Raw genomic sequence first — 22,183 nt, forward strand, 5'->3', positions numbered from 1 at the left:
AAGGTCAACTCAACCGAGGGTACGGGTAATGATGAATTGGGTAAGAAAAAGGGTGACGAGTCTTCAAAGATTATGAGACCGGTGCCATATCCAAAAGCTTTAAAGAAGGACAAGTTGGCGGCTCAATATAAAAAGTTTCAAGAAATGATGAAAAATGTCTCGGTTAACTTAGCTATCACCGATGTGCTTAAAGAAATGCCGAATTACGGTTGGTTCATTAAGGTGCTAATATGTCAAAGGGGTAAATATCATGACGAAACATCTTTGTTTATCGAAGAGGAGTGCAACAAGATTCTTGCATCAAGGCCAAGGATTCCTAAGAAGTTAGGATATCCGAGAAAATTTGTTTTCCCTTGTATGTTCGGTGAATCAGAAGTGTTCAATGCACTAGCTGACTTGGGTGCAAGCATTAACCTAATGCCCCATTCACTTTATGAGAGGCTTGGTCTTGGACCTCTTAAACCAACTCGAATTAGGATAAGATTTGCCAACTATTCGTTTGATACCGCTATTGGCATCGCCGAGGATATCTTGGTTAGCATTGACACCTTGGTGTTCCTGGTCAATTTTGTTATCATAGAGATGAAGGGGGACCTTCAAGTCCCCCTCATCTTAGGTAGACAATTTTTTGCGACCGCCGACACCATCATCTTAGTACAACGCAACCACTTAACATTGGAGTTGGTGAAGAGCGTGTGACCATCAACATCCGGTAAGCTATGAAGCAACCGAGTAACATCAATGATGATGAGTGCTATGCCTTTGACCATATTGACCTTTATGTGCATTAAAGGTTGATACTTCGGAGTTCGACCAAACTTGTGATGATGAGATTGTGGATTTAGAGGCCGATTTTAAGGAATTGATGAATGTTAATGTTGATGATTTTGAAAGTAAAGATGAGACCATCCGGGAAGAGTCATTTGAGTCTATCCCTCATGAAGATAGATTCCGAATAAAGTCTTCATGGGAGGAGCCTCCAACTCTAGAGCTTAAAGAGCTCCCCAAACATCTTGAATATGCATATCTTAAGGAAGAAAACCAACTTCCAGTGATTATTTCTTCGAAAATTACCCAAGACCAAAAGACCCGACTTGTCTCATTACTTAAGTCTCACCATAAGGCCATAGCATGGAAGACCACAGACATCCCGGGGATCAATCCATCATATTGCACGCACAAAATCCTCATGGAAGAGAACTACAAATTAGTTGTCCAACGACGACGAAGACTTAACCCAAACATGAAAGAGGTTGTCAAAAAGGAAGTGATCTAACTTTTGAACGCGGGGCTTATTTATCCAATATCCAACTCGCCATGGGTGAGTCCTGTCCAAGTGGTGCCCAGAAAGGGTGGGACCACGGTGATCTTAAATGACCAAAATGAGCTTGTCCCAACCCGAACCATCACGGGACGATGCGTATGCATTGACTATAGACGTCTAAATGACGCAACACGAAAAGATCATTTTCCACTCCCTTACATCGATCAAATGATCGAACGTTTGAGTGGGAGAGAATTTTATTGCTTTCTTGACGGGTTTTCGGGATACTTCCAAATCCCGATAGACCCCAAGGATCAAGAAAAGATGACCTTTACATGTCTCTATGGTACATTTGCGTATCGGAGGATGCCTTTTGGGCTATGCAATGCCCCGGGGACATTCCAACGATGTATGCTTGCTATTTTCTCGGATATGGTTGAGGATACTATGGAGGTTTTCATGGATGATTTTTCGGTATTCGGAGATTCATTCGACCATTGTCTTAAAAATCTTGATAAAATGTTAACACATTATGAAAATGCAAATTTGGTTCTTAATTGGGAAAAATGTCACTTCATGGTTAACAAGGGGATAGTTTTGGGACATAAAATTTCTAAGGCATGAATTAAGGTTGACAAGGCTAAAATTAGTGTGATAAAGGACTTACCTAGACCATCAGATGTAAAAGCAATCCGAAGTTTTCTTGGGCATGCGGGGTTTTATATACGGTTCATAAAAGATTTTTCAAAAATCGCCCGCCCTATGACCAAATTGTTAGAAAAGGACCAACCTTTCTTATTTGATGATGAATGCATCGAGGCATTCAATTTTTTGAAGGAAAAGCTAGTTAACCCATCTATTCTTATCTCTCCAGATTGGGACAAAGACTTTGAATTGATGTGCGATGCGAGCGATTATGCACTAGGTGCGGTTCTTGGTCAAAGAGTTGACCAACACTTTAGGCCGATTTACTATGCAAGAAAAATCCTAAATGGGGCCCAATTGAACTACACCACTCGAGAAGGATCTCCTTGCGGTAGTATTCACTTTTGATAAGTTTCGATCTTATCTTGTACTTTCAAAGACAACCGTCTACACGGATCACTCCGCGCTAAAGTACCTTTTTCAAAAGCAAGATATAAAGCATCATTTGATTCGTTGGGTGTTACTTTTGAAAGAGTTTGATATAGAAATTAGGGATAAAAAGGGAGCCGAAAATGTCGCGGATGATCATTTGTCAAGGTTAGACAATCCGGGACCCCAACCTTTAGATGAGACCAAAGTTCGGGACACATTCCCAGATGAATATTTAATGAGAATTGACCTAGTTGATGAAGTCCCATGATTTGCCGACTATGCAAACCACTTAGCGTCAAATGTTTTACAAAAAGGCTTGTCCTACCAACAAAAGAAAAAAAATTCAACGATTTACGATATTATTTTTGGGATGACCCACACTTGTTCCGCATTAAGGCAGATCAATGATTAGGAGATGCATCTATGGGCAAGAGGCCCGTGATATTTTAAGAAGTTGTCATAGTGGGCCAACGGGAGCTACTTTGGTTCGAATCACACCGCAAAAAAGGTGTTCGATTCGGGGTTTTATTGGCCCACTCTCTTCAAGGATGCACACGATTTAGTTAAGCGATGTGATTCATGCCAAAGGTCGGGATCCATCTCTAAGAGGGATGAGATGCCCCAAACCGGCATTCAAATATGCGAGGTGTTTGACGTATGGGGTTTAGATTTTATGTGACCATTCCCGAACTCGAATAAGTGTGTTTATATTTTGGTGGTGGTAGATTATGTCTCGAAATGGGCCGAGGCTAAAGCCTTGCCAACAAACGATGCGAGAGTAGTTGTTAAGTTTTTAAAAGGGTTGTTTACTAGGTTTGTGTGCCAAAAGCATTGATCTCGGATCGAGGGACACATTTTGCTAATAGTCTTATGGAGAGAGTCATGGAAAAATATGGTGTAAACCATCGTTTGAAATGTCCCGTTCATATTGATTATAAACGTTCCATATTAATTGATTTCGTCGCGAGGTTTTGACCTCTATATGAGACGTTTTTCAAAGACTGCATCTGATTTTAAAACAAACCATAACCTTTAAAATATTACGATGATTATCAAATAATGATAATCTAAAATATAGCATTTTTCACACGACCATTAAATAATGGTTTACAATAATATTACACATCAATATAAGTCTTCGAATGCAGTTTTTAAACAATATTATACAAGCACGGACTCCAAATCTTGTCCTTAATTTAGTATGCAATAACGGAAGCTCTTAATAATTACCTGAGAATAAACATGCTTAAAACGTCAACAAAATTGTTGGTGAGTTATAGGTTTAACCTACATATTATTAAATCATAATAATAGACCACAAGATTTCATTTTTATAACACATATCTTATCAGGCATTTCGCAAACTGCATAGAGATAAAAATCATTCATATGTTGAACACCTGGTAACCGACGTTAACTTAATGCATAGAATATCCCCAAAACAGAACCTCTCGTCTGTATAATAATCTCGAAGTACTAAACCATCCATAACCTGAATGGGGGTTGTTAAGCCCAATAGATCTATCTTTAGGATTCACGTCAATTATGAAATGTCCCGTTCTTATTGATTAAAAACGTTCCATATTAATTGATTTCGTTGCGAGGTTTTAACCTCTATATGAGACGTTTTTCAAAGACTGCATTCATTTTAAAACAAACCATAACCTTTATTTCATCAATAAAGGTTTAAAAAGCTTTACGTAGATTATCAAATAATGATAATCTAAAATATCCTGTTTACACACACCATTACATAATGGTTTACAATACAAATATGTTACAACAAAATAAGTTTCTTGAATGCAGTTTTTACACAATATCATACAAGCATGGACTCCAAATCTCGTTCTTATTTAAGTATGCGACAGCGGAAGCTCTTAATAATCACCTGAGAATAAACATGCTTAAAACGTCAACAAAAATGTTGGTGAGTTATAGGTTTAACCTATATATATCAAATCATAATAATAGACCACAAGATTTCATATTTCAATACACATCCCATACATAGAGATAAAAATCATTCATATGGTGAACACCTGGTAACCGACATTAACAAGATGCATATATAAGAATATCCCCATCATTCCGGGACACCCTTCGGATATGATATTAATTTCGAAGTACTAAAGCATCCGGTACTTTGGATGGGGTTTGTTAAGCCCAATAGATCTATCTTTAGGATTCGCGTCAATTAGGGTGTCTGTTCCCTAATTCTTAGATTACCAAACTTAATAAAAAGGGGCATATTCGATTTCGATAATTCAACCATAGAATGTAGTTTCACGTACTTGTGTCTATTTTGTAAATCATTTATAAAACCTGCATGTATTCTCATCCCAAAAATATTAGATTTTAAAAGTGGGACTATAACTCACTTTCACAGATTTTTTTACTTCGTCGGGAAGTAAGACTTGGCCACTGGTTGATTCACGAACCTATAACAATATATACATATATATCAAAGTATGTTCAAAATATATTTACAACACTTTTAATATATTTTGATGTTTTAAGTTTATTAAGTCAGCTGTCCTCGTTAGTAACCTACAACTAGTTGTCCACAGTTAGATGTACAGAAATAAATCGATAAATATTATCTTGAATCAATCCACGACCCAGTGTATACGTATCTCAGTATTGATCACAACTCAAACTATATATATTTTGGAATCAACCTCAACCCTGTATAGCTAACTCCAACATTCACATATAGAGTGTCTATGGTTGTTCCGAAATATATATAGATGTGTCGACATGATAGGTCGAAACATTGTATACGTGTCTATGGTATCTCAAGATTACATAATATACAATACAAGTTGATTAAGTTATGGTTGGAATAGATTTGTTACCAATTTTTACGTAGCTAAAATGAGAAAAATTATCCAATCTTGTTTTACCCATAACTTCTTCATTTTAAATCCGTTTTGAGTGAATCAAATTGCTATGGTTTCATATTGAACTCTATTTTATGAATCTAAACAGAAAAGTATAGGTTTATAGTCGGAAAAATAAGTTACAAGTCATTTTTGTAAAGGTAGTCATTTCAGTCGAAAGAACGACGTCTAGATGACCATTTTAGAAAACATACTTCCACTTTGAGTTTAACCATAATTTTTGGATATAGTTTCATGTTCATATTAAAAATCATTTTCTCAGAATAACAACTTTTAAATCAAAGTTTATCATAGTTTTTAATTAACTAACCCAAAACAGCCCGCGGTGTTACTACGACGGCGTAAATCCGGTTTTACGGTGTTTTTCGTGTTTCCAGGTTTTAAATCATTAAGTTAGCATATCATATAGATATAGAACATGTGTTTAGTTGATTTTAAAAGTCAAGTTAGAAGGATTAACTTTTGTTTGCGAACAAGTTTAGAATTAACTAAACTATGTTCTAGTGATTACAAGTTTAAACCTTCGAATAAGATAGCTTTATATGTATGAATCGAATGATGTTATGAACATCATTACTACCTTAAGTTCCTTGGATAAACCTACTGGAAAAGAGAAAAATGGATCTAGCTTCAACGGATCCTTGGATGGCTCGAAGTTCTTGAAGCAGAATCATGACACGAAAACAAGTTCAAGTAAGATCATCACTTGAAATAAGATTGTTATAGTTATAGAAATTGAACCAAAGTTTGAATATGATTATTACCTTGTATTAGAATGATAACCTACTGTAAGAAACAAAGATTTCTTGAGGTTGGATGATCACCTTACAAGATTGGAAGTGAGCTAGCAAACTTGAAAGTATTCTTGATTTTATGTAACTAGAACTTGTAGAATATATGAAGAACACTTAGAACTTGAAGATAGAACTTGAGAGAGATCAATTAGATGAAGAAAATTGAAGAATGAAAGTGTTTGTAGGTGTTTTTGGTCGTTGGTGTATGGATTAGATATAAAGGATATGTAATTTTGTTTTCATGTAAATAAGTCATGAATGATTACTCATATTTTTGTAATTTTATGAGATATTTCATGCTAGTTGCCAAATGATGGTTCCCACATGTGTTAGGTGACTCACATGGGCTGCTAAGAGCTGATCATTGGAGTGTATATACCAATAGTACATACATCTAAAAGCTGTGTATTGTACGAGTACGAATACGGGTGCATACGAGTAGAATTGTTGATGAAACTGAACGAGGATGTAATTGTAAGAATTTTTGTTAAGTAGAAGTATTTTGATAAGTGTATTGAAGTCTTTCAAAAGTGTATAAATACATATTAAAACACTACATGTATATACATTTTAACTGAGTCGTTAAGTCATCGTTAGTCGTTACATGTAAGTGTTGTTTTGAAACTTTTAGGTTAACGATCTTGTTAAATGTTGTTAACCCAATGTTTATAATATCAAATGAGATTTTAAATTATTATATTATCATGATAGTATCATGTATGAATATCTCTTAATATGATATATATACATTAAATGTCGTTACAACGATAATCGTTACATATATGTCTCGTTTCAAAATCATTAAGTTAGTAGTCTTGTTTTTACATATGTAGTTCATTGTTAATATAATTAATGATATGTTTACTTATCATAATATCATGTTAACTATATATATAACCATATATATGTCATCATATAGTTTTTACAAGTTTTAACGTTCGTGAATCACCGGTCAACTTGGGTGGTCAATTGTCTATATGAAACCTATTTCAATTAATCAAGTCTTAAAAAGTTTGATTGCTTAACATGTTGGAAACATTTAATCATGTAAATATCAATCTCAATTAATATATATAAACGTGGAAAAGTTCGGGTCACTACAGTACCTACCCGTTAAATAAATTTCGTCCCGAAATTTTAAGCTGTTGAAGGTGTTGACGAATCTTCTGGAAATAGATGCGGGTATTTCTTCTTCATCTGATCTTCACGCTCCCAGGTGAACTCGGGTCCTCTACGAGCATTCCATCGAACCTTAACAATTGGTATCTTCTTTTGCTTAAGTCTTTTAACCTCACGATCCATTATTTCGACGGGTTCTTCGATGAATTGAAGTTTTTCGTTGATTTGGATTTCATCTAACGGAATAGTGAGATCTTATTTAGCAAAACATTTCTTCAAATTCGAGACGTGGAAAGTGTTATGTACAGCCGCGAGTTGTTGAGGTAACTCAAGTCGGTAAGCTACTGGTCCGACGCGATCAATAATCTTGAATGGTCCAATATACCTTGGATTTAATTTCCCTCGTTTACCAAATCGAACAATGCCTTTCCAAGGTGCAACTTTAAGCATGACCATCTCTCCAATTTCAAATTCTATATCTTTTCTTTTAATGTCAGCGTAGCTCTTTTGTCGACTTTGGGTGGTTTTCAACCGTTGTTGAATTTGGATGATCTTCTCGGTAGTTTCTTGTATAATCTCCGGACCCGTAATCTGTCTATCCCCCACTTTACTCCAACAAATCGGAGACCTGCACTTTCTACCATAAAGTGCTTCAAACGGCGCCATCTCAATGCTTGAATGGTAGCTGTTGTTGTAGGAAAATTCTGCTAATGGTAGATGTCGATCCCAATTGTTTCCGAAATCAATAACACATACTCGTAGCATGTCTTCAAGCGTTTGTATTGTCCTTTCGCTCTGCCCATCAGTTTGTGGATGATAGGCAGTACTCATGTCTAGACGAGTTCCTAATGCTTGCTGTAATGTCTGCCAGAATCTTGAAATAAATCTGCCATCCCTATCAGAGATAATAGAGATTGGTATTCCATGTCTGGAGATGACTTCCTTCAAATACAGTCGTGCTAACTTCTCCATCTTGTCATCTTCTCTTATTGGCAGGAAATGTGCTGATTTGGTGAGACGATCAACTATTACCCAAATAGTATCAAAACCACTTGCAGTCCTTGGCAATTTAGTGATGAAATCCATGGTAATGTTTTCCCATTTCCATTTCGGGATTTCGGGTTATTGAAGTAGACCTGATGGTTTCTGATGTTCAGCTTTGACCTTAGAACACGTCAAACATTCTCCTACGTATTTAGCAACATCGGCTTTCATACCCGGCCACCAAAAATGTTTCTTGAGATCCTTGTACATCTTCCCCGTTCCAGGATGTATTGAGTATCTGGTTTTATGAGCTTCTCTAAGTACCATTTCTCTCATATCTCCAAATTTTGGTACCCAAATCCTTTCAGCCCTATACCGGGTTCCATCTTCCCGAATATTAAGATGTTTCTCCGATCCTTTGGGTATTTCATCCTTTAAATTTCCCTCTTTTAAAACTCCTTGTTGCGCCTCCTTTATTTGAGTAGTAAGGTTATTATGAATCATTATATTCATAGATTTTACTCGAATGGGTTCTCTGTCCTTCATGCTCAAGGCATCGGCTACCACATTTGCCTTCCCCGGGTGGTAACGAATCTCAAAGTCGTAATCATTCAATAATTCAATCCACCTACGCTGCCTCATATTCAGTTGTTTCTGATTAAATATGTGTTGAAGACTTTTGTGGTCGGTATATATAATACTTTTGACCCCATATAAGTAGTGCCTCCAAGTCTTTAATGCAAAAACAACCGCGCCTAATTCCAAATCATGCGTCGTATAATTTTGTTCGTGAATCTTCAATTGTCTAGACGCATAAGCAATCACCTTCGTTCGTTGCATTAATACACAACCGAGACCTTGCTTTGATGCGTCACAATAAATCACAAAATCATCATTCCCTTCAGGCAATGACAATATAGGTGCCGTAGTTAGCTTTTTCTTCAATAACTGAAACGCTTTCTCTTGTTCATCATTCCATTCAAATTTCTTCCCTTTATGCGTTAATGCAGTCAAGGGTTTTGCTATTCTGGAAAAGTCTTGGATGAACCTTCTGTAGTAACCAGCTAGTCCTAAAAACTGGCGTATGTGTTTCGGAGTTTTCGGGGTTTCCCACTTTTCAACAGTTTCTATCTTTGCCGGATCCACCTTAATACCTTCTTTGTTCACTATGTGACCGAGGAATTGAACTTCTTCCAACCAAAATGCACACTTTGAAAACTTAGCGTACAATTCTTCCTTCCTCAATACTTCTAACACCTTTCTAAAATGTTCACCGTGTTCTTGGTCATTCTTTGAGTAAATAAGTATGTCATCAATGAAAACAATGACAAACTTGTCAAGGTATGGTCCACACACTCGGTTCATAAGGTCCATGAACACAGCTGGTGCATTAGTTAAACCAAATGGCATGACCATAAACTCGTAATGACCGTAACGTGTTCTGAAAGCAGTCTTTGGAATATCATCTTCTTTCACCCGCATTTGATGATACCCGGAACGTAAGTCAATCTTTGAATAAACAGACGAGCCTTGTAGTTGATCAAATAAGTCATCGATTCTCAGTAGTGGGTAGCGGTTCTTGATGGTAAGTTTGTTCAACTCTCGGTAGTCGATACACAACCTGAATGTACCATCTTTCTTCTTGACAAATAAAACAGGAGCTCCCCACGGTGATGTGCTTGGTCGAATGAAACCACGCTCTAAAAGTTCTTGTAATTGGCTTTGCAGTTCTTTCATCTCGCTGGGTGCGAGTCTGTAAGGAGCACGAGCTATTGGTGCAGCTCCTGGTACAAGATCTATTTGAAATTCAACGGATCGATGTGGGGGTAATCCCGGTAATTCTTTCAGAAATACATCGGGAAATTCTTTTGCAATGGGAACATCATTGATGCTCTTTTCTTCAGTTTGTACTTTCTCGACGTGTGCTAGAACAGCATAGCAACCTTTTCTTATTAGTTTTTGTGCCTTCAAATTACTAATAAGATGTAGCTTCGTGTTGCCCTTTTCTCCGTACACCATTAAGGGTTTTCCTTTTTCTCGTATAATGCGAATTGCATTTTTGTAACAAACGATCTCTGCTTTCACTTCTTTCAACCAGTCCATACCGATTATCACATCAAAACTCCCTAACTCTACTGGTATCAAATCAATCTTAAATGTTTCACTAACCAGTTTAATTTCTCGATTCCGACATATATTATCTGCTGAAATTAATTTACCATTTGCTAATTCGAGTAAAAATTTACTATCCAAAGGCGTCAATGGACAACTTAATTTAGCACAAAAATCTCTACTCATATAGCTTCTATCCGCACCCGAATCAAATAAAACATAAGCAGATTTATTGTCAATAAGAAACGTACCCGTAACAAGCTCCGGATCTTCCTGTGCCTCTGCCGCATTAATATTGAAAACTCTTCCGCGGCCTTGTCCATTCGTGTTCTCCTGGTTCGGGCAATTTCTAATAATGTGGCCCGGTTTTCCACATTTATAACAAACTACATTGGCATAACTTGCTCCGACACTACTTGCTCCGCTATTACTCGTTCCGACACCATTTGTTCCTTTCGTTCTATTAACCCCTGGTCCGTAGACCTCACACTTCGCCGCGCTATGACCATTTCTTTTACACTTGTTGCAAAATTTGGTGCAGAACCCCGAGTGATACTTTTCACACCTTTGGCATAGCTGCTTCTGATTGTTGTTGTTGTTGCGGTTATTATTGTTGTTGGGATGATTATTGTAGTTGATGTTGTTGTTGTTGTTGTTGTTGGGCCGTTTGTTGTAGTTGCGATTGATGTTGCGATTGTTGGGATAATTGTTGCGATTATTGTTGTAATTGCTGTTGTTGTTGTATTGGTGATTCTTATCACCGTTTTCCTCCCACTTTCTTTTGACTTGCTTCACATTGGCCTCTTCAGCAGTCTGTTCTTTAATTCTTTCTTCAATCTGGTTCACTAGTTTGTGAGCCATTCTACATGCCTGTTGTATGGAGGCGGGCTCGTGTGAACTTATATCTTCTTGGATTCTTTCCGGTAATCCTTTCACAAACGCGTCGATCTTCTCTTCCTCATCTTCGAATGCTCCCGGACACAATAGGCACAATTCTGTGAATCGTCTTTCGTACGTGGTAATATCAAATCCTTGGGTTTGTAACCCTCTAAGTTCTGTCTTGAGCTTATTGACCTCGGTTCTGGGACGGTACTTCTCGTTCATCAAGTGCTTGAATGCTGACCACGGTAGTGCGTACGCATCGTCTTGTCCCACTTGCTCTAGATAGGTATTCCACCATGTTAACGCAGAACCTGTGAAGGTATGCGTAGCGTACTTCACTTTGTCCTCTTCAGTACACTTACTTATGGCAAACACCGATTCGACCTTCTCGGTCCACCGTTTCAATCTGATCGGTCCTTCGGTTCCATCAAATTCCAAAGGTTTGCAGGCAGTAAATTCTTTGTAGGTGCATCCTACACGATTTCCTGTACTGCTAGATCCAAGGTTATTGTTGGTATGTAGCGCAGCCTGTACTGCGGCTATGTTTGAAGCTAGAAAAGTACGGAATTCCTCTTCATTCATATTCACTGTGTGTCGAGTAGTCGGTGCCATTTCCTTCAAAATAGTCAAATGGAACAAGTTAATCATACAGAATATTAAGAGTAGTAAATAGTATTTCGTAGCATAATATGAACTCATTTATAAAAGCTTTTTTTTCATATTAGCGTTTTATAAGTTTAAATTCGGGTAGTACCTACCCGTTAAGTTCATACTTAGTAGCTAATATACAATTCAACTACTACAATTCTATATGAAAAACTGATTATAATAATATTTAGCGTTCAAACTTTTATACAATATTTTACAAACTTACAATACCGCTTATTTTACATAAAGCATGAAATATAGCACACAATAACTTTGATACAAGATAGTTGTGAAGATAATTCTAGCTAGTACACAAGTCGTTCAGCAAAGGCAATAAAGACACGTAATTCATACGTCCAGAAACAAGTCATGCATTCTGGTTTTACTAGGACTACTTCCCATCCTTGGTCTTGTGGAACATAACCGTTATGGCCATTGATAAGACAGCGTGTTGTAACGTCGTCAAAGGGACGAGGGTTACGTAATGTCCAACAGTCCCGTAACAATCTAAAAACCTCATTTCTTACCCCAATTACCGACTCCGTCACTTGTGGGAACGTTTTGTTTAATAGTTGTAGCCCGATGTTCTTGTTCTCACTTTGGTGAGAAGCGAACATTACTAATCTGTAAGCATAACATGCTTCTTTATGTTGCATGTTAGCCGCTTTTTCTAAATCACGAAGTCCAATATTCGGATATATTGAGTCAAAATAATTTCTTAACCCATTACGTAAAATAGCATTTGGGTTCCCCGCAATATATGCGTCAAAGTAAACACATCGTAACTTATGGATTTCCCAATGTGATATCCCCCATCTTTCGAACGAAAGCCTTTTATAAACCAAGGCATTCTTGGAACGTTCTTCGAATGTCTTACAAACTGATCTCGCCTTAAATAGTTGTGCCGAAGAATTCTGACCGACTCTAGACAAGATTTCATCAATCATGTCTCAGGGTAGGTCTCTTAAAATATTGGGTTGTCTATCCATTTTGTGTTTTTATACTGTAAAATAGACAAGAGTTAGATTTATAAAAAAAAAATACTTATTAATACAAGCAATTTTTACATATATCATAAAGCATAAGCACACTATATTACATATATTACGCCACACGAATACAACTATCTTATTCCGACTCGCTTGTTTCTTCCTCTTCGGTTTTGGATCGTTTTGCCAAGTTTCTAGGGATATATGATGTTCCCCTAATACGAGCCGTCGTAATCCACATTGGTTTAGAAAAACCTGGTGGTTTAGAGGTTCCCGGGTCATTGTTACAACTTAAGGACTTCGGGGGTTGACGATACATATAAAGTTCATCGGGGTTGGAATTAGATTTCTCTATTTTTATGCCCTTTCCCTTATTATTTTCTTTTGCCTTTTTAAATTCAGTTGGGGTAATTTCTATAACATCATCGGAATTCTCGTCGGAATCCGATTCATCGGAGAATTGGTAATCCTCCCAATATTTTGCTTCCTTGGCGGAAACACCATTGACCATAATTAACCTTGGTCGGTTGGTTGAGGATTTTCTTTTACTTAACCGTTTTATTATTTCCCCCACCGGTTCTATTTCTTCATCCGGTTCCGATTCTTCTTCCGGTTCCGATTCTTCTTCCGGTTCCGACTCTTCTTCCGGTTCCTCTTCGGGAACTTGTGAATCAGTCCACGAATCATTCCAATTTACATTTGACTCTTCATTATTATTAGGTGAGTCAATGGGACTTGTTCTAGAGGTAGACATCTATCACATAATATCAAACGCGTTAAGAGATTAATATATCACATAATATTCACATGTTAAAAATATATAGTTTCCAACAAAATTTGTTAAGCAATCATTTTTCAAGTAAACACGGTTGAAGTCCAGACTCACTAATGCATCCTAACAAACTCGATAAGACACACTAATGCAAAATTCTGGTTCTCTAAGACCAACGCTCTGATACCAACTGAAATGTCCCGTTCTTATTGATTAAAAACGTTCCATATTAATTGATTTCGTTGCGAGGTTTTGACCTCTATATGAGACGTTTTTCAAAGACTGCATTCATTTTAAAACAAACCATAACCTTTATTTCATCAATAAAGGTTTAAAAAGCTTTACGTAGATTATCAAATAATGATAATCTAAAATATCCTGTTTACACACACCATTACATAATGGTTTACAATACAAATATGTTACAACAAAATAAGTTTCTTGAATGCAGTTTTTACACAATATCATACAAGCATGGACTCCAAATCTCGTCCTTATTTAAGTATGCGACAGCGGAAGCTCTTAATAATCACCTGAGAATAAACATGCTTAAAACGTCAACAAAAATGTTGGTGAGTTATAGGTTTAACCTATATATATCAAATCATAATAATAGACCACAAGATTTCATATTTCAATACACATCCCATACATAGAGATAAAAATCATTCATATGGTGAACACCTGGTAACCGACATTAACAAGATGCATATATAAGAATATCCCCATCATTCCGGGACACCCTTCGGATATGATATTAATTTCGAAGTACTAAAGCATCCGGTACTTTGGATGGGGTTTGTTAAGCCCAATAGATCTATCTTTAGGATTCGCGTCAATTAGGGTGTCTGTTCCCTAATTCTTAGATTACCAGACTTAATAAAAAGGGGCATATTCGATTTCGATAATTCAACCATAGAATGTAGTTTCACGTACTTGTGTCTATTTTGTAAATCATTTATAAAACCTGCATGTATTCTCATCCCAAAAATATTAGATTTTAAAAGTGGGACTATAACTCACTTTCACAGATTTTTTTACTTCGTCGGGAAGTAAGACTTGGCCACTGGTTGATTCACGAACCTATAACAATATATACATATATATCAAAGTATGTTCAAAATATATTTACAACACTTTTAATATATTTTGATGTTTTAAGTTTATTAAGTCAGCTGTCCTCGTTAGTAACCTACAACTAGTTGTCCACAGTTAGATGTACAGAAATAAATCGATAAATATTATCTTGAATCAATCCACGACCCAGTGTATACGTATCTCAGTATTGATCACAACTCAAACTATATATATTTTGGAATCAACCTCAACCCTGTATAGCTAACTCCAACATTCACATATAGAGTGTCTATGGTTGTTCCGAAATATATATAGATGTGTCGACATGATAGGTCGAAACATTGTATACGTGTCTATGGTATCTCAAGATTACATAATATACAATACAAGTTGATTAAGTTATGGTTGGAATAGATTTGTTACCAATTTTTACGTAGCTAAAATGAGAAAAATTATCCAATCTTGTTTTACCCATAACTTCTTCATTTTAAATCCGTTTTGAGTGAATCAAATTGCTATGGTTTCATATTGAACTCTATTTTATGAATCTAAACAGAAAAGTATAGGTTTATAATCGGAAAAATAAGTTACAAGTCGTTTTTGTAAAGGTAGTCATTTCAGTCGAAAGAACGACGTCTAGATGACCATGTTAGAAAACATACTTCCACTTTGAGTTTAACCATAATTTTTGGATATAGTTTCATGTTCATATTAAAAATCATTTTCTCAGAATAACAACTTTTAAATCAAAGTTTATCATAGTTTTTAATTAACTAACCCAAAACAGCCCGCGGTGTTACTACGACGGCGTAAATCCGGTTTTACGGTGTTTTTCGTGTTTCCAGGTTTTAAATCATTAAGTTAGCATATCATATAGATATAGAACATGTGTTTGGTTGATTTTAAAAGTCAAGTTAGAAGGATTAACTTTTGTTTGCGAACAAGTTTAGAATTAACTAAACTATGTTTTAGTGATTACAAGTTTAAACCTTCGAATAAGATAGCTTTATATGTATGAATCGAATGATGTTATGAACATCATTACTACCTTAATTTCCTCGGATAAACCTACTGGAAAAGAAAAAAATGGATCTAGCTTCAACGGATCCTTGGATGGCTCGAAGTTCTTGAAGCAGAATCATGACACGAAAACAAGTTCAAGTAAGATCATCACTTGAAATAAGATTGTTATAGTTATAGAAATTGAACCAAAGTTTGAATATGATTATTACCTTGTATTAGAATGATAACCTACTGTAAGAAACAAAGATTTCTTGAGGTTGGATGATCACCTTACAAGATTGGAAGTGAGCTAGCAAACTTGAAAGTATTCTTGATTTTATGTAACTAGAACTTGTAGAATATATGAAGAACACTTAGAACTTGAAGATAGAACTTGAGAGAGATCAATTAGATGAAGAAAATTGAAGAATGAAAGTGTTTGTAGGTGTTTTTGGTCGTTGGTGTATGGATTAGATATAAAGGATATGTAATTTTGTTTTCATGTAAATAAGTCATGAATGATTACTCATATTTTTGTAATTTTATGAGATATTTCATGCTAGTTGCCAAATGATGGTTCCCACATGTGTTAGGTGACTCACATGGGCTGCTAAGAGCTGATCATTGGAGTGTATATACCAATAGTACATACATCTAAAAGCTGTGTATTGTACGAGTACGAATACGGGTGCATACGAGTAGAATTGTTGATGAAACTGAACGAGGATGTAATTGTAAGAATTTTTGTTAAGTAGAAGTATTTTGATAAGTGTATTGAAGTCTTTCAAAAGTGTATAAATACATATTAAAACACTACATGTATATACATTTTAACTGAGTCGTTAAGTCATCGTTAGTCGTTACATGTAAGTGTTGTTTTGAAACTTTTAGGTTAACGATCTTGTTAAATGTTGTTAACCCAATGTTTATAATATCAAATGAGATTTTAAATTATTATATTATCATGATATTATCATGTATGAATATCTCTTAATATGATATATATACATTAAATGTCGTTACAACGATAATCGTTACATATATGTCTCGTTTCAAAATCATTAAGTTAGTAGTCTTGTTTTTACATATGTAGTTCATTGTTAATATAATTAATGATATGTTTACTTATCATAATATCATTTTAACTATATATATAACCATATATATGTCATCATATAGTTTTTACAAGTTTTAACGTTCGTGAATCACCGGTCAACTTGGGTGGTCAATTGTCTATATGAAACCTATTTCAATTAATCAAGTCTTAAAAAGTTTGATTGCTTAACATGTTGGAAACATTTAATCATGTAAATATCAATCTCATTTAATATATATAAACATGGAAAAGTTCGGGTCACTACAAATTAGGGGCCATTTCCCTAATTCCTAGGCTACTAGACTTGAAGGGCGATATTTAGTTTGATAATCCAACCATAGAATGTAGTTTTGCATACTTGTGTCTATTTTGTAAAACATTTATAAAGCTGCATGTATTTTCATCCCAAAATATTAGATTTTAAAAGTGGCTATAGCTCACTTTCACAGATTTTTACTTCGTCAGGAAGTAAGACTTGGCCACTGGTCGATTCACGAACCTAAAACAAATATGTACATATATATCAAAGTATGTTCAAAATATATTTACAACATTTTTTTAATACGTTTTAATGTTTTAAATATTTTCAGTCAGTTGTCCTCGTTAGTAACCTACAACTAGTTGTCCATAGTTAGATGTACAGAAATAAACTGATATATATTATCTTGACCTAATCCACAACCCAGTGTATACACGTCTCAGGCTAGATCACAACTCAAAGTATATATATTTTTGGAATCAACCTCAACCCTGTATAGCTAACTCCAACATTACTGCATATAGAGTGTCTATGGTTGTTCCAAATAATATATATATAGATGGGTCGATATGATATGTAAAAACATTTGCATACGTGTCTATGGTATCCCAAGATTACATAATATATTAGAATATATGTATAATACAATATAAGTTAGCTAGGATATGATTTGTATAGATTTGTTACCAATTTTCACGTAGCTACAACAAGTAAAAATATCCAATCTTGTTTTACCCATAACTTCTTCGTTTTAAATCTGTTTTGAGTGAATCCAATTGCTATGGTTTCATATTGAACTTAAGTTTATGAATATATACAGAAAAAGTATAAGTTTATAGTCAGAAATATAGGTTACAAGTCATTTTTGTAAAGGTAGTCATTTCAGTCGAAAGAACGACGTCTAGATGACCATTTTGGAAAACATACTTCCACTTTGAGTTTAATCATGATTTTTGGATATAGTTTCATGTTCATAAGAAAAATAATTTTCCCAGAAGAACAACTTTTAAATCAAAGTTTATCATAGTTTTTAATTAACTAACCCAAAACAGCCCGCGGTGTTTCTACGACGGCGTATATCCAGTTTTACGGTATTTTTCGTGTTTTCAGGTTTTAAATCATTAAGTTAGCATATCATATAGATATAGAACATGTGTTTAGTTGATTTTAAAAGTCAAGTTAGAAGGATTAACTTTTTTTTGCGAACAAGTTTAGAATTAACTAAACTATGTTCTAGTGATTATAAGTTTAAACCTTCGAATAAGGTAGTTTTATATATATGAATCGAATGATGTTATGAACATCATTACTACCTTAGGTTTTGTGGATAAACCTACTGGAAATAAGAAAAATATATCTAGCTTCAAAGGATCCTTGGATGGCTTGAAAGTTCTTGAAGCAGAATCATGACACGAAAACAAGTTCAAGTAAGATTTTCACTCGAAATAAGATTGTTATAGTTATAGAAATTGAATCAAAGTTTGAATATGAGTATTACCTTGTATTAGAAAGACATCTTACTGTAAATAAGAAAGATTTCTTGAGGTTGGATGATCACTTTACAAGATTGGAAGTAAGCAAGCAAACTTGGAAGTATTCTTGATTTTATGAAACTAGAACTTATAGAATTTATGAAGAACTTGAGAGAGATCAATTTGATGAAGAAAATTGATGAATGAAAGTGTTTGTAGGTGTTTTTGGTCGTTGGTATATGGATTAGATATAAAGGATGTGTAATTTTGTTTACATGTAAATAAGTCATGAATGATTACTAATATTTTTGTAATTTTATGAGATATTTCATGCTAGTTGCCAAATGATGGTTCCCACATATGTTAGGTGACTCACATGGGATGCTAAAAGCTGATCATTGGAGTGTATATACCAATAGTACATACATCTAAAAGCTGTGTATTGTACGAGTACGAATACGGGTGCATACGAGTAGAATTGTTGATGAAACTGAACGAGGATGTAATTATAAGCATTTTTGTTAAGTAGAAGTATTTTGATAAGTGTCTTGAAGTCTTTCAAAAGTGTATAAATACATATTAAAACACTACATGTATATACACTTTAACTGAGTCGTTAAGTCATCGTTAGTCGTTACATGTAAATGTTGTTTTGAAGCCTTTAGGTTAACGATCCTGTTAAGTGTTGTTAACCCATTATTTATTATATCAAATGAGATATTAAATTATTACATTATCATGATATTATGATATAATAATATATCTTAATATGATATATATACAATTAAATGTCGTTACAACGATAATCGTTACATATATGTCTCGTTTCGAAATCATTAAGTTAGTAGTCTTGTTTTTACATATGTAGTTCATTGTTAATATACTTAATGATATGTTTACTTATCATAATACCATGTTAACTATATATATATCCATATATATGACATCATATAGTTTTTACAAGTTTTAACGTTCGTGAATCACCGGTCAACTTGGGTGGTCAATTGTCTATATAAAACCTATTTCAATTAATCAAGTATTAATTAGTTTGATTGCTTAACATGTTGGAAACACTTAATGATATAAATATTAATTTCATTTAATATATATAAATATGGAAAAGTTCGGGTCACTACATCATTTTTTGACCCCTTACCATCCCCAAACTAGCGGTCAAGTTGAGAATACTAATCGGGCCTTAAAAAGGATTTGGAGAAGATGGTTAGTAATAACCCTAAGATTTGGTCAACCAAACTAGATGAAGCGTTGTGGGCATTTAGAATCGCCTACAAGATACCCATAGGAACTACACCTTTTCGTCTAATGTATGGGAAGGCATGTCATATTCCGGTTGAGGTTGAACACAAGGCATTTTGGGCAATTAAGGAGATAAACCTAGACCTAGAAAGAGCTAAGGAAAAATGGGTGACACAAATGCATGAATTAGAGGAGCTTAGGTTAGAGGCATATGATAACTCTTTGGTATACAAAGAGAAAACTAAGTGTTGGCACGATGCCCGACTCAAAGGTCCCAAAGAATTTAATCCAAACGATAAGGTCTTAGTTTACAACTCCCGCTTTAAGTTCTCACCCGGTAAGTTGAAATCTAGATGGACGGGTTCATACATTGTTAAGAAAGCTTATCCTACGTGTTATGTGGAGTTATATGGGAATGGGAACACTTTCAAGGTAAATGATCATAGATTAAGGTTTATAGAGATGACGTCAATTCTATTGAGCTTGATGACATCAAGCTCTACCCAAAATGACACCTTTGCCCTAAAATGGGTCAAGTGATAGACCCGTGATCAAAACAATCACGCTTGTGTATATTTGTGCATTTAGGATTTCATTTCATATAGACTTGTATGATATTATGTTTTTATAGGTTGTATTTGCATATAGTTGCATTTCATGCATTTGGGTAAACCGGAAAACGTCAAAAATAGTTTGTGAATGGGTCAAAATGGAATAAAATTGGAAAAACTGCAATCAGGTACAAAAGCGGCGCTTTTGCCGTAGGAGCGGTGCTTTTCATTTCCACTAGCGACGCTTCTGCTACAGGAGCGACACTTTAACCTGTGATTTTGGGTCAAAAATGGACAGTAGTCAAGAACAGCGCTTTTCTTATGGAAAGCAGCGCTTTTGTTTTCTCGATAGTGGCGCTTTGATTTGAAAAGCGACGCTTTTCTAATACTGCAGGAACGGCGCTCCTACTTCAGGAACGGCGCTCCTGTACCTGGGCTGTCAAGTTTTAAATACGACTCAAACACTTCATTTTCTCCACCCACTTCATTTATTCTCTCATATTGCGACCAAGGGTCAGCTACTTTAGCCCCATGCACCAATTTACATCTTTTGTGGAGATTTCTTGCATCTTAATCATCATCTAACATGAGTAAAGTAAGATTCATGCTTCATTATCACTTTTCTTCAATTATTTGCATGATTCTTGCTATGTTCTTGTTTCTTCTCATTTCTAGATCTATAAGAAATTGATGATGTTTATACTAAATTGGTGATGAATCCTTGTTATTATCATGATTCCTAACATGATTTGCATGTTTGATTTTGAAAATTTACACTTTGAATTTTTAGGGTTCTTCCCAATTTGGGGCTTTTTCAAAGATGATGTTTAATTGAGAATGTAATGATGCAATTGGTCATTCTATGCTTCTATGTTATGTCTACATCAAAAAGAAACCAACTTTCATGCTTATTTGAGATTAATTGAATTTAGGGTTCTTGATTCTTTGACTTTTGATTAAGTTTGGCCAATTGGGGTGTGTTTACAATTGAACCTTGCTTGTTAATTATTTTGCTTGTTGACTTGGCTAAATTGCTATACTAAAATGCATGCTCCTAGTTTTAAGCTTGTTTTGACTTTTGACTTTGACTAGAGTTGACTTTTTGCAATTAGGCCATGTTGTTTATGATTGAATATTGTGAAGCCTTATCCTGAAACTAAATGTAGGGGACACATTTCCCCACCATTATTTGTATGTGATATATTTGATGGTTGCTAATGTCATGAAAACATTTTTTCCCGTATTGTTTGTTGAGTCTATTACAGGGAACTACTTCTAAAGGAGAGGTAAGTGTTACATCCACCGATGTTCATGAGTGGTTGCAAGTGATTTTAATGGATGAAACAACTCAAGATCAAGTGATTAGTAGTATACACACTCCAGTGTGCCCAGCAAGGTACATCTATTGAATCGAGATCGAATTAGTGGGGTTAGGTCATCAAATTCCGGAAACATTCACGGTTGAGCAGGGTAATAAAATTATGCGCACATGGGAGATGCTCCTTTACATGAAAGAGAGTGTTTATCCATTGCTAACCCGTGAGTTCTTAGCAACTCTTAGGGTTGATTTCAAGGTCGCCTCTCCATGGATCCGCAACTACCTCAGGTTCCGGCTAGGGGGTGCAGAATGGCAAATGAGCATGGCCCAATTCATAGCATGCCTAGGTCTCTACACAGATTCTGATCCAGATTCAACCTTTGCATACTTGGCAAAATGCGAAACCTACAACCCAAATGAGTTTGATCTCAAGCAAGCATGGGGTGAAATTAGTCATGTCAAACCAATCCCCGATAATCTAGTCCCAAGTGCGCTCAAAAGCCCCATACTTAGGTGCATCCAAAGGTTCATCGCTCACTCGGTCTTCCACCGAACGGTGGATGTTGATAAGATTGCAATGTTTGATATTTGGTTGATTCATGCTATCCAC

The 22,183-nt window shown here is 35.3% G+C and overlaps 1 protein-coding gene across 1 annotated transcript; it reads left to right on the forward strand.

Moving 5' to 3' along the window:
- The first annotated feature begins 19,665 nt into the window (after positions 1–19,665).
- On the forward strand, positions 19,666–21,664 carry LOC139889597 (uncharacterized). The gene is made up of 2 exons (XM_071872539.1): positions 19,666–20,136; positions 21,521–21,664. Exons 1-2 carry the CDS (start codon positions 19,666–19,668, stop codon positions 21,662–21,664), a joined length of 615 nt encoding a protein of 204 aa, XP_071728640.1.
- Positions 21,665–22,183: the final 519 nt, after the last annotated feature.

This window comes from Rutidosis leptorrhynchoides, chromosome 2, assembly GCF_046630445.1.
Source record: "Rutidosis leptorrhynchoides isolate AG116_Rl617_1_P2 chromosome 2, CSIRO_AGI_Rlap_v1, whole genome shotgun sequence".
In the NCBI taxonomy this organism is placed as follows: Eukaryota; Viridiplantae; Streptophyta; class Magnoliopsida; order Asterales; family Asteraceae; genus Rutidosis; species Rutidosis leptorrhynchoides.